This window comes from Enhydra lutris, unplaced genomic scaffold (assembly GCF_002288905.1).
Source record: "Enhydra lutris kenyoni isolate GAN:26980312 unplaced genomic scaffold, ASM228890v2 scaffoldscaffold38, whole genome shotgun sequence".
Classification (NCBI taxonomy): domain Eukaryota; kingdom Metazoa; phylum Chordata; class Mammalia; order Carnivora; family Mustelidae; genus Enhydra; species Enhydra lutris.
In genome coordinates, this window is record NW_019154122.1 from 10,863,076 (window position 1) to 10,877,347 (window position 14,272).

The following is a 14,272-nucleotide window of genomic DNA, read 5'->3' on the forward strand; positions in this document are numbered from 1 at the left end:
CTCTATTTTTCATTTTCAGGACAGGCTATCTCATTTTATCCTTACAATGAGCGTGTGAGGGCGGTGCATTTCAATTCCACGTTGAAGAGGGTCTCTCAGTAAACCGTAAGTGCATTTCTTCCCCCAAAAGCAAAGCCCACGGGTACAAAAACCAAGAAAGTAATTATAAAACCGAGGAGGCTTCTCTATGTTAATAAGCATTTCATCAAATTCAATAAAACGTCGCAGCTGGGCATTTACAACTGAATATTTAAGTGCCCTTGTTTATACCAAGTTGAGGAGCTTGAAAGGACCCAGGGCAACCTGGGCCACCGCTTGACGCTTTTTGTGGCCGTCGGGGTGAAGGTCCCAGGTCTGCATGAGCCGTGATTCGAGGCCAAAGCGTGCGCGCTCACTCAGACTCTGAAGTCGAGTCTGTTGCACAACCATGACTCAGAAAGTCTCGCCTGCCTCTCTGCTGCCTGTTTTGAACCACAAGCCAAACAGCACACTGCTGAATGTTACCTGACTTGACTGAAGAACTATCCCCTGTAGAAAAGTCTGGGAGACAGAAGTAAGTCCCCAGCTTTCACATGCCATTACCAGGATCGCCAAGCAGTACAGACGTGCCGCCCAACCCATGTTCTCACCGGCCCTTCACAACGACCCCCTGCGTGGCACCATTAAACCCTCTGTTCGCTGGAGCCGGCTGCTCGCCGCACGGCCCACGGCGCAGGTGCACAAGCTCGTCCCTGCCACACGGGCCCAAAAAGATGCAGAGAGCACAACTGCTTTCTCAAAGCGTTTCCTTCTCGAGAAGGCCAATCTCTAGGAGGCAAGTCTGTGGACCTGACACGGAGCGGAGGGAAGGAGAGGCCTTCCGCATGCTGTCAGATAGCAACAGCTCCCCTCCAATTACCTTCGCCTTTCCCAGCTTCACACAGTGAGCTCCTGCCAAGAAATAAATTGCGGAATAACAAGATGTCCGCTGAACAAGAGGCCAATGAACAAAAAAGCCAACCAGACAGCAGGACCCGAGAGAATTACACCACTGTCCTTCCTTCCGCTGCTCTAGAAGCCTATTTTCAGTTTGGGCTCTCTCCTGTAAGCTGTGGGAAAGAACTGGTAGATTTTAGGCAGGAGAAGAGCACAGCCAAATCCTAGGTTTATACAAAGTGAGTTCACTCTAGCGGCAGCGTGCTGGCCGCCATGGAGTCCAGTGGGTTGGGGGGGGCGGCTAGTGCAGTGACCCAGGGAGGGGACAACTGAAGCCTGGGAAGAGGCGGCAGTGGAGGACACAAGGAAGATGACATAACCATGGGGGCCTCAGAGGACCTGACGCCAGGTGCACAGAGCGGCGGGTGGGTAATGAAGCCAAGCCCACTCGTGTAACTCCTCACAGCCTCATGGCTACGACAGAATCTCGGGGACGTGGAACACTCTTGAGATCAACGACAATGGATTTCACCTTTCTTTCCTTACCTTGGCGGCAGAGTTTGATACGCCGTGTGTGACATTTCTGATGAGGCCCCCGACATTTCCGTATTTTATTAGTCCAGTAACCCCTTCAGAAACATCATTCAACAGCCCCATGGGATTGCCGAGAAAGTCCACGGATCCCAAGATCCGAGCTGCCTGGCTGAGGAGTTCCTGTGAAATGGGGCAGACAGAGGAGATGAAAACAGCACCTGCTGATGCTTGCGGGCAGAATGTCCCGAGCAAAAAGGCGAGACATCTGTCTCATTCATTTGCATCAACACCCACAACGACCTCTTAATTCTCATCAACTGCCAGCTCCTAACCTTCCATGAGCTCCACCCAAGCTCTCCCCCATGCATGCACCCAGAGACTACTCTCAGTACTCAGAAATGCGCCTCAAAGCCATTCCAAAGAATAAACAGGAAAGAATAAACAGGAAAGACCCTTTACAAATATTATTAGCATATACATCACACTCCCCATTGTTCCTACAAATAGGGAACTCAGCAGCAGGAGGAGAGTTCTAGAAGGAAAATGAGGGAAGAGAGTGGAGTCGTAGTTCCCCTCGTTAATCGGCAGAGGGGACGGTGCATAATGAGGGCACGAGCAACCCTCCACTGATTCCAGGGCTATCTGCTACGTCACTGTCCTCAGTTTAATGGAAATACCACCAATTAAGAAAGTTGAGGAAGGGAGCAAAGAAGGAAAGGAGGGAGGTGGGAGGGAGGGGTGAGAAAAGGAAGCAGGAATAGAATATATTTTAACTTTGACAGTTAATCTATTTGATATGATCTTGACTTATCTCTTTATCAAAGAGTCTGGATAATAAATACAAAATGGAAAATGTCCAACTTGATAAGAAAATTTGGAAGTTCAACTCTAGGGCAAGATCTCATAGGCTCCAAGAACACTGAGGGGGTTGTTCAAAGTAGGCCCATGCCCAGTCAATAGAGAGGTCAGAGTATTTTGTGTTATCATTAAAGCATCAGTTGAACCCTTAAGACTTGTGACTAATCTGGTGGAAGCCCCTGAGACTAGCTCTGTGAGGGACAAGATGAACAGCTCATAAATCAAATACACTGTTTCAGGATTTTCGGAATGTGTACGGGCTTCATGGGCTGTGACCTGACCCCTAACACAGCAAATGTTTAACTGGGCTCTTAGTAGTAATGCCTTAGTAACCAAAATTCCCAAACCACCAAAATAAACATTCTGCTTATGCTCCAGCCACTAAGTATTTTTCCAAAGCTCACCTCCTGGAAGTGTTTGAGGATATCATTGATGATGAACTCCTTGGTCTCATAGGGATGTACCCGAGTGAATGGATCCAGATTAATCACGGCATCCTCAAACCGAATCAGTGGAAATCCCAAGGTACTTTTTAGGGCCTAGTTAGGGAAGAAAGGAAATGACATTTGATGGCCTTCCAGGGTCCCATAATTTTGGATTCCATGAAAGTTACAAGTCCTATCAATTTTCCAATGAGAGTCAATGTTTTGATATTTATAAATAAGGATGTTCCCTATAATTACAAAAGCAAAATATGCATAAAAAATATACATGTCACTCAAAGTAACACAGATCACATAGAAATAAACACTTCTAGCTTCACAGCATAATTCTTTCTGGTCTTTTGTGTTGAGTTTTCCTTTTTTGACTGAAGTTATCACACATATAGAAAGGTACACTAACCAAATGTACAGTTCAATGATTTTTTTCCCCCAAAGTGAGCACAACAAACATGTAACTACCACCCGGGAGACCAGAGAGTAAATTATTATTCCCATCTTGGAAGCAGCCCCCTCCCCAGCTGTGGCCTCCTGGTCACTACTCCCTCTTCCCCTAGGGCAACCACTATCCTGAGTTCTACCACCATAGGTTAGTTTTCCCTGCTTTGAATGTTACACAAAGGGCACCATCAGTATGTACTTTGGGTGTTATAGAGAGCTCCAGTTGCCGAAATTTCATTGTTTGTATTCCAATATACAAATAAAATGCAATTTATTAAGCCATTGTTGTTGATAAACAGTGGTGCTGTTTCAAGCTTTTGGCTATTATGAGTAATGCTGCGATGAACATTCACGGACATGTATGCACTTTTCTTGAATATGTGCCTGGGAGTAGAGCTGCTGTGTCACGAAGAACATACAAGTCCAACCCTACAACACACAGTACTGCCCAGCAGGCATCAGCAGCGGCTGAACTGGTTCGCAGTCCCTTCGGCAATCTATGAAATTTCCTGTGGTTCTACATCCTCATCAACACTCAGTACAGAAAGCCTTTTAAAAGCCAAACATTCTGATGGGTGTGTAATGGCATCTCAGTGTGGTTTTAATTTCCATCTTCCCGGTGAAGCGCAAGATCAAGCACCTTGTCATACATATATTGGCTGTTTGGAGCTCCCTTTCTGTGAAGTGCCTACTCAAGTCTTTGGCTTATTTTTGTAGCGGGTTGTCTGGTTTTTACTTACTTTGTAGGCGCTTTTCTTTTTACAGAAGATTTTATTTATTTATTTGTCAGAGAGACAGAGAGGAAGAACGAGCACCAGTAAGGGGAGAGGCAGATGGAAAGGGAGAACCAAGCTCCCTGCTGAGCAGGGAGCCCAATGTGGGATTCGAACCCAGGACCCCGGGATCATGACCTCAGCCAAAGGCAGATGCTTAACCGACCAAGCCACCCAGGCATAACCATTTTTCTTATCCATCCTGTATACTAGTCCTCTGGTAAATAGATGTACTGCAATTCATTGCAATTCTCTCTTCCCATTCTGTGACTTATTACTTTTTAAATAGTGTTTTTTAATGAAATCCAACTTATTGATCTTTTTCTTTAGGAAAAGAACTTTCTATTTCCTGGTTAAGAAATTATTATCAGGGCACCTGGGTGGCTCAGTCAGTTAAGTGTCTGCCTTCAGCTCTGGTAATGATCCCAGAGTCCTGGGATGAAGTCCCACATTGAGCTCTCGGCTCAGCGGGTTTTCTGCTCGGCGGGGAGCCTGTTTCTCCTTCTTCCTCTGCCTGCCGCTCTGCCTACTTGTGCTCTCTCGCTCTCTCACTGTCAAATAAATAAATAAAATCTTAAAAAGTTATTATCTATATCAAGGTCATAAAGATACTCCCTGTGTTAATCTAAAAAATTTTTATTGTTTTACTTTTCACATTTAAATCTATAATCTACTTGGGACTTGATTTTTTATATGGTATGAAGCAGAAATCGAGATCCATTTTTTCCCAGGTGGATATCTAATTAACTAAGTAATGTTCACTGAAAGGATCACCCTCTCCCCTATTGCAGTACAGTGTAAACTTTTGTCATAAGTTGAGTAACTGAATTTACGTGACTGTTTCTGGATTCCTTTTTCTGTTTCATTTTGTTCTGCCTTCTACCCATACCACACTCTCTTTATTATTATAGTTTTGTAATGAGTTTTGAAATCTAACAGTATAAGCTCTCCAACTTTGGTCTTTTTTTTTTTTTAAGGATTTCCCTAGTTATTCTTTGCCTTTTTCATTTCCAAATACATTTTAGAATCAGCTTGTCAATCTGCCACACACACACACACACACACACACACACACACACACAAAACTGTTGGAATTTTCGTCAAGATTGCATTGAATCTATGGATCAATTTGAGGAGAAATGACAACTTCACAGTAGTAAATCTTTCAGTGTATTAATGTGGTATGTCCCCTTATCTATGTAGTTCTCTTCTCTCTTAATAATGTTACATTGTTTTCCATACAGAGGTCTTATATACACCCTTTGCTGGATTTATTCCAAGGTTTCTGCAGTAGATTAAAAATGGCCATATATTCTTTACATCTTATACTATTAGTGAAGGCTATTTCATCTGTACTGACCTTGAAATTTGCTTCAATCAAGAAAATGCAGCAGAAGGAACACTGTGTGACTGCTGTGCCTAAGCCTCGAGGGACCTTGGAGCTTCTGCTCTGCCCTTTTTGACACTTCCACCACATGGAGAAGCTGAGACACCATGTGGAAGAAGGTTCTTTTGATAGCAGCACTTAACACTTGACATGTGAGTAAGGCCATGGTAAACCAGTCAGTCTCAGTTGATTGTCAGATCAATAAAAACAGGTGAGTCTAACAGAAGAAGCATTCAGTAGACTCCAGCCCAAATTGCTAACCCACAGAATTGTGGAAAAATAAACCACTAAGGGTTGGAGTAGTTCATCACATAGCCATAGAGAATGATACCATATTTGATGTTTTCTTAACACTGTTGTAAATTGCATTCTTCAAACTTTCCTTTTCTCTAAAATTGTTGCTGAAATGTAGAAATACAATTGATTTTTGTACACTGTGTCCAGTGACCAGCTTATACTGGTCGTAAATTCAGTTACTCAACTTATGACAAAGTTTACACTGTACTGCAATAGGGGAGAGGGTGATCCTTTCAGTGAACATTACTTAGTTAATTAGATATCCACCTGGGAAAAAATGGATCTCGATTTCTGCTTCATACCATATTTATTCATTCAGATAGTAACTTATCGGCACATTCTTTTAGATTTTCTAAGTACACATTCATGTTCTCTGCAAATAACAAAGTTTTCATTTTCCTGTCCAGTTCTTATACTTTTTCTTTATTTCTTCTGTAATCTTTCTAGCCTTATTGCACTGGCTAGGATCTCCAGTATGACAGTGAACTGAAGTGGTGATAATGGGCTGGCTCCTTCCCACTGAGCATGTTTGCTGTAGCTTTTTTATAGATACATTTTATCAGATTAAGGTAGTTCCCTTCTTTTTTCTTTCTTTCTTTCTTTCTTTTTTTTTTTTTTTTTGTGCCACTATTGAGATAATCATATTTTTTCTTCTTTTCATGTTGTTGATGTGGTAAATTATGTAACTTATCTGAAAATACTTACACTTACATTCCTGGAATAAGCCCAATTAAGTTATATTTTCCTTCTCATACACTGCTATATTTGATTTGTTAATACATTGTTCAGATTTCTTTCTTCTATGTTCATGAAACAATTCTGGTCTATAATTTTCCCTTATTTATTTTTAAAATATAGATTATAGCTTTCTGGTAAACTTCTTGAACACACATTTACTCTTTAAAATTCTGTTTGATAATGTCAATATTTGTTTTATCTATGGGTCTGCTTCTAGTGTCTGTTTTTATTCTTGGTCCCTTCTCTTGGTAGGTCTGGTAATTTGTGACTGAATCTAACATTTTCTATGAAAACTTTTACAGATTTCAGATGAGTCTTTAGTTTTTAGCAGGCAGTTAAAGGGCTTCATGTAATCAGGATTTGGGCTTTCTCAAGGCTGGATTTCAGTCTTTGTAACCTCTGGTCTACTTTACTCTTTATAAGGCCTGGTGTAGTGTCAGCAATATCAACTGACAACCAATTCAGTTCCTCCACTTTTAATCTCCCCGGCACCAGAAAACTGCCAAAAGGTCTACTTTGTTTTCCAGCCTCTTGACCACCACTTTCTGCTTGGCCTGTCTCAGATGAAGTTACCTAGAAATTGGTATCTGCCTCAAGACATACAGCAGCTCAGACCACTGGGGGCTCTTTTCTGTCTGTCCTTTCTCTGTAAGATATTAGCCCCTCCCTTGATTACCAGCTCTCTTAGTACCTAATGTTTGCTATGCCAACCCCAGGAGACTGCCAGAAGCCTTACTCAGACTCTTGCCCTGACAGCTGCTTTCTGCTCACCTTCTCTGACTTTCTCCCCATATCATTCACAGATTAGGATTATCTCAAGAATAAAAGCAGAGTAAATTTGGACTCAGTTTATTGAGTTTCCTTCCTCACACAAATCTTGGACCGTCAGGTCCTTGATGTCCTGGTCACTTTCCAATACCTTCAAACAGACTTTCAGGGTTTTTCTCTACCGAGCTTTTCTTGCAATTCTCAGCTAGTCTGGCTCCACTATAAGCCAGTTAACAATTTCTGGATATGGTCTATTTTCCAATTATATTTTTATTTAACAAGATTGATAATTCAAGGCTTTTGGACAGCATGCAAAATACTTTACTTCTTTGAATGTGAAAACAATTTTTCATGCAAATAATGTTAATAAATCTCTGATCTACACAGAATCTTTCCTTGTATAGTGTGTAAGTAAAAATCTAATTGTGTATTTTCCCAAATGGGTATCTAGTTGGTCTAATAGCACTTACTAAAATCTCTGTATAACCCCCAGTGAATCATAAATGCCTTTATGGTAAAATCTCATGTGCAATTTCATGCACTTTTTATTTTCTCCCTTATTTTTCATCTTTTAGCGTGTATTTTCAGAGGCTGTCTTAAATTCTTTTGGGACAAGAGCATCCTTAACTGAAATGAAATTGTGTAATGGGAAGAAAACATAGATGGAATTTTTTAAAAACCAGAGATTGGGGAAAATTTTGGGGACTCAAATACAAACAGGCAAAAGACTGGTAATTTTGATGACATAAAAATAAAAAGCTTTCCTGTGATTAAAAAAACCCCAAAACATACATACATCAAAAGTAAAAAAGCCAACTGAAAAACCAAAGGAAAAAATCTTGCAACTCATTTCAAAGACCAAACTTATATAAAAAGCTTCTAAAATTACAGGTGATAAAAGACCATTAATATGATTTTTTAAATGGGCAAGTGATGCGACCAGTTTGGTTCAGAGGTAAAAAGAACCCTTAAATAGATGGGTCAGGAGAAGCAGAGAAAAAGAAAACTGTGAAGAAGACAAAGAAACAAACAGAAGAATAAGAGGAGAATCAGAAAGGGACGGGGAGGTCAGCAATGCTGACTATAGTGGAGGACCCTACAGAGAAGAGGACAGACAAAAGGTGCCTATATCTGGGCCCCTGGGAAGTCACCAGTAACCTCCTACTAAACAATTTGAGAACAAAACATTTTAGAGATTGAGAGCATTCTTAGGTTAATCAGCCTAACACGCTAATTTAGCCAAACACTCTCATTTTTTTAAATAAATAAAACCAAAGAAATGTTAAGTGGATGACCTAAACTTGTGCAGTTAGTTATTAGGAGATCTTAGACTCAAACGTGCTCATTTTCATGACAGGAACCACCCATTAGGTGGAAAGCATGCAGACCAGAATGGAGGATTCCATTGTTTCTCCTGAAAAGCTTTCTGCTGTTCATTCAAACATGCTTCACGCATCCATGTGGCGCAGACTGGGAAACTGAGGCCCAGCCCGGCTTAACCGCTTTGCTTAGAGCCGCCCAGTAAATGCACTGGGGGAGGTACTGACATCAGGTCAGCAGTCTGTTTTGCCAATACACCTCTGAGCATTACTGTCTTCTCAGAGAAGAGGAAATGAGATCCAAACAAAGGCTTAAGGCAAAAGCTTTTTTGCTCCCCAACTTCCTCATTGCAACCAAATACTGAAGAAGAGGAACCAAACATAGGAGCAGAGACTCTACAACCTTTACCAAATTGTCCAGACCCTCACGAGAGACTCCGACCCCTTTCTGAATGGCTTCTGTGCTTTGTCTGAACCCCGGAGATACGCTGGCCCTTCAGTAAAAATGATCTCCGCCTTGTCATTTATGGCTCTGGGGCCTCCCACGGTAGAAAGAGCCAAGATGCAGCCCTGGGTATGAATTAATCTGCCACCTTCAGGTTGTTCGGGTCAGTCAAAGGAAAACAGATGAGAGGGGAAAGAGCCAAACAGGGCTTTTTCCTGTAGTAACGAAATGACTAATCGAATACAGTAGTATACAAAATTGATGCTTATTTACTCAAGTAGCAGACAGTTTCCTGTTATAAAACGGATTCTGGAGAAAGCCATCTGGGCTCAGAAGTTCCTAATAAAACTAGGAAACTGTCTATTCCTACCTCCTCCAGACGAAAACTGCTGAAGTCTTCCAGAAACTTTATGGAGTTGAAAGAAGAGATACCTGTCCATATGCCATAAGGTCTCGGATCACAAGCCAGTCCCTGGGCCACGTCTTTTCCTTTCTGAGTTTATCCTGCACTAAACAAAACTGTCTGGAATTCATTCTTTAAAGGTTTATTTATGGTACATAGAGACTGTTTATGTGAAGCAGGGTATTTGCCCATTTCCCTCCTGGGACAATGTTTAAAACTACAGGCATAGTTCCCTCTCTGGCACTTTCTGAAATACAATTAACAATACTGGATCTTTTTTCCTTTTAACAAATCTGGTTTTTATTTAGGGAGGGGAGGAAAAAAGTAAAGGGTCTGAAGTTTCCCAACAAATTATTTCAAGCCTTTGAGAAGACAGTTTTAGGCTTTTTAAATAGTGTCTTTGTTTGAAATTCCCCCTCACCCCACCCTCTTGCTCTCTGACCATTAAAATGTGGGTTTTCTTCCAAACTAGATTGCTCAATTAAAGCTCTTCTTTTGTAATACCCCAATGCTCTAAATGGGAAAAGGACTGCTGTAGGCCACCTCGTGAAACCTCTGAAAGGCTCCTGGCTTCTTTTGATCTTTAAAAAAAAAAAAAAACCCAAGTACATACAAACTACCTGGTTTTTCCATCTTACCCTGCTACTCCCTAGTAGTGCAGGCTGGGGAGAATAATGGAGAAGAAGGGGGGAGGGGAGGGATGTGTCTGCATTTGTGAAATGGAGCTATTATCTCCCCCTTCTCCCATCACAGAGGAAGGAATCCAATCGAGATAGCAGATGGGAAAGTGCTCTCAGTCCTTCTGAACAGACACTGTATCTGGCAATAATGTGCCCTCCATGTAAACGTGAAGAGACTTCCCTCTGAGATGTCGGACAGCCTCACTTCTGGCCTGGAGTCAAGAGAATCAAGATAATTATTCCTTCAATACCAAAGACACGGTTACCTTTTAGTCAGACTCTTGTGATTCCTGCTCTGGGACAGCACTCCATTCCCTAAGCACATACTTTGAGCCATTACACAGTCATCTCAAAGAGCACACGGCTCTTTCTAAGAGCTGCTAATAAAGGGATATTACTCTGTTAGGAAACTCTTTGAATAAATGACATTATTTTATGAGTCCCAGACTCCACGAGGAGAACTCGAGACACAGTGAAACGGTGACTTCCACAAGCTGAGAATTTAACTCTGAAGTCCCAATTCCCAGCACCCTGCCTGAAACAGTAATGTGCCCCATTCAGGATGCCCCCCCACCCCCAGCCACCCAGCTCATGACACAGCTGCTCCACTGGATTTCTGGAACAATCATCTGAAAAGGCCTTCAAAATGTTCCTTCAGTACGGTGACAAATGGAACAATGGCCTTAACGGATCGCCCGTGTACCGTTCGCACTGCATCACGCACGCACTGGTACCCTGTCCCCGGAGGTCTGGACCTACTTCAGCTGTAGGAAACCCTATTGCATTTGTCAGACTGGGGGAAAGTGTTTTGCTGGGAATGATCTGAAAGGAACCGTTAGGTGTCTGTGTTTCTAAGTAAGATGATTTAAAAAACAAGAAGTCCTTAACTCTCAGGAAATGCTTAACATTGGTTTGTTGGGCGCATGCCAAGTGTTCTGGGGGAATATATACTTTATCAAACAAACCCATTCCAAGGGGTCACATAAGTCAAGTGGATACTTGTGGATATTAACAAGATAGTGGTTTTCCCATGGTTTTCCCCCCACTCCCAGGCTAATTATAAGTATCTTTAGTCTCCTGGGAAACATGAAATTAAAGCCAATCAAGCAGACAGGAGAGTCCGCTGGAAAGGGCACGCAACGCTGTTCTCAGGATGGTTGCAAAGCAACTCCTGCCCCTCTGGTCCCAACCAGCATCCCCAGCTTGCCACGGAAATGAAGCGGCCACCCTTGCCCCATCCTTATCCAAGTATGATCTGCTGATGACCAGACCACTGTCTCGTTACCTACAGGTCTGCTTTAGAAGTTGTGAGTTGGCAAACCAGGCACCACATGAGGCCCACACATGTGTTTTGTCAAGCCCAAAAGGTTTTTAAAGAAAAGAACTCAAACTGGTTGCCAACATTTCAAAACCAGGAGATTCCACATAAAAACCCAGATTTCTGGCTTCGCTTTAAAAATCTGGAGATCCGGCCACACTGGGTTCACGTTGCCCTGTGACAGCAACTGGCCGGAGCTGAGTCGAGGCGGCCCCTTCAGATGAAGGGCACCCGCTCCACACGCCACGGTCCCCACCGCGCTGCGTCACACGGCGCACGGCTAGACAGTCCCGGCAGGCAGCTGAACGGAGGACGCCTGGTGTATTATTTGTCCGTTCAGGTCTGTAGCTGTTCCTGCTCAGAAGAGAGACCATCACACAGCATCTGAAAGGAGGCCGCATGGGGCAGTGGCCGCATCCTCGGCTGGTGGTTGCGGGTGGGAGGCGGGGGGAGCAGGTGCCTTGACAACCGTCTTCAAGGGCAATAAACGAAAAGAACCAGAAGCGATGAGTCCGAGCGGCAGTGAGGCAGATTTAGCCTCCGTCTAAGAAAAGACTTTCTAACAAGCACCTGGGGCATCCTCCTGCTCCCATCACGGCCGACCCACAAGGCCTGAGTGAAAGAACTCTCTGAACTCCAACATCCTTGCTCACCAAGGACTCTCACAGCTTTAAAGTGCTCTGATGCCTTATGTTCGCAGGGGGCGGGGGGGGGGGGAACGACAGTATATGGTACAGTGCAGCATGGTACAGGCTTCCGAGTCACGCAGGCTTGGATGTGAATCCCAGCCCCAACCCTTCGTTAAAATGGATCTTCCTGCGGCAGATGAAGATGGAATCCAGGCCCTCCCTGTCAAGGGCAGGTCAGGATGGTCTTCAGGCGTGTCACATTCTGAGATGGTGGTGAGGGAGGCCACGTCTCAGCGGTATGGGGCCGAGTGTGCTCCTTGACGGTAGTGGACATTTCTGGTATCAGCCATTCACGCAGAGGTGGAGAGAACCAGGTGGGCAGGCAGGTCTTGGGCACAAAAGGCAGGTACTGTCTTGCTTGTAACTTTTCTCCTGAATCTGCGAGCGGCCCTAGGAAAGTAGGCTCTGACCTCATTGAGACAAGCCAAGAGCTAAGAAGATGGATTTTATGTAATTCTGTTTGCTCTTACTTAAGTATTTTAAAAAGTGCATGTACATCTACACATATGTCTGTATGTACACACATATGTATACACATGTACGTGTGTGTGTACATATTTTGAACCTTCTAAAAGGGAAACCTGTAAAAATATCTGCTATTGAAGATGATCCTGGACAGAAAAAGCAAACAGGAAACATACTCATTCTTTTCCAGGGAAAGCCACTGTTTAACTCTTACCCGGATATCCGCTCACCTTGAGATCCAGCGGTAGCTTGTTGGAGGTGAACACACTCAGCTTGATCTGGGGAATGCTGATTTTGAGGTTTTCGAAGTAGTACCGAATTGGTGTTCCACCCTGCTCAGCCGTCTTATCGTGGAGGTTTTCATCATACTTTTCCACCTCTGGTACAAGAGTAAAATAGTGAAATTAAAACAAACAAACAAACAAACAAAAAACTCCTGAAGTCTCACACATCAAATGCTAACGCTAAAAGTAATCATACAAAAATGTCAACATGTCTCCAAATTTAGTTTTTCAGGGTTTGGTGCTAGGTACAGTATCCTGATGCCACTTCTTGGTAAAAGCAGATGTGCTTCCTCTTGTTTACCAAGAAAGTACAATAGCCTGATCTTTTGTGACTCCATACCATCTGGCAGACATCATCTTTGGAAAAAATCATGCAGGTGGGGAAGCCAGAGGCCACGGGTGTGTGCTGGCAATGAGTCTTCTAGAAACCGTGTTGTTCTTAGTATGATTATCATAAATGACCCCAGTTATCTGCATTTATTTCATGAGATGATATCTAAATAGCATCCCTCGGAGTAGAGTTTAACCGAACTACGATGAGCGGCATCACCGGGTGAATCAGGCGCCTGAGTGCAAGAGAACGCCTTCAAAAAGAAACCGGCGCAGACCATAACGAGCTGGCGCCACGGCAGCAGGCACCCTCTCTCCCGAATGACGGACGTTCGTGAAAGCAGCGGAGTCGAGGCAGACTTTTGTTTCTACGTCTCGTGTAGTGAGAAGGAGCGACGTGGCTGGCACACAGCAACGCGCTCTCTGCCTTGCTCCCGTGCCCACAGCCACGCGGTCGGCTTCCTGTCACTTGGCTTCACGGGCCTTAGAAATACAACCAAGGACACTGCACCGATCCGCCTGTCACAAACGCATGCTGTGCGCGCTTACGGTTCTCTAGAGAAAACAAGGGACGAGGTTTGAGAAAAACACGCTGCAAGAGAGACCTGCCCATTTGTAGTCAGGGAACCTACACAGGGAGCGTGGGAGAGACGCCCCAGTGAAACAAAGGCCAGGATTTTATAAACGTCTACACGATGCTTGGTGAGAAATTTATTTAGAGCAACTTATGAGAAAAGCACGTCCGGTAAAAGTGAAAGCACCTTCCCAGGAAGGTGCCAAAAGAGCCTGGCCACCTGCAGGCAGGGTCTCGAGTGGCTGTCTGAGTCCAAACACACACCCAGAGTGGAAAACACAGTTTTAAACCGACAGAACCTTGCTCCTGATCCCAAATACACTTAAAGTTTGAATAGTTAAGTCTGGGCTAAAGAGCAAAAACATTTTCCTTATGTTGTGTCTAAGTATGTACATATGCACACATGTCCCCAGTGGATTATTTCTCTCGCCAACGTGGGCATATAAACATTCAAGTCTATCTTGTCACTTCTCAGTTTCGATATTCGGTTTAGTCTTCAAAAGACTAAGCATTGCCGACTTCTTTCTAAGTTCTATATTCAGTCTTACAAAGGCCATGAGGAGGAATCGAAAATAAAGAGACAAAAGCTGTATGATTTCTGTAGTGAATGCTGG

At 43.5% G+C, this 14,272-nt stretch overlaps 1 protein-coding gene across 1 annotated transcript in view; it reads right to left on the reverse strand.

Moving 5' to 3' along the window:
- LOC111154928 (vacuolar protein sorting 13 homolog D) overlaps positions 1 to 14,272 on the reverse strand; it is a 255,254-nt gene that overhangs the window by 82,968 nt on the left and 158,014 nt on the right. Inside the window, exons 63-65 of the mRNA XM_022514884.1 lie at positions 12,701 to 12,849; positions 2,712 to 2,846; positions 1,462 to 1,629 (exon numbers count right to left, since the gene is read on the reverse strand). Of these exons, the coding sequence (XP_022370592.1) occupies positions 1,462 to 1,629; positions 2,712 to 2,846; positions 12,701 to 12,849 (452 nt within the window). The remainder of the gene's footprint in view (positions 1 to 1,461; positions 1,630 to 2,711; positions 2,847 to 12,700; positions 12,850 to 14,272) is intronic.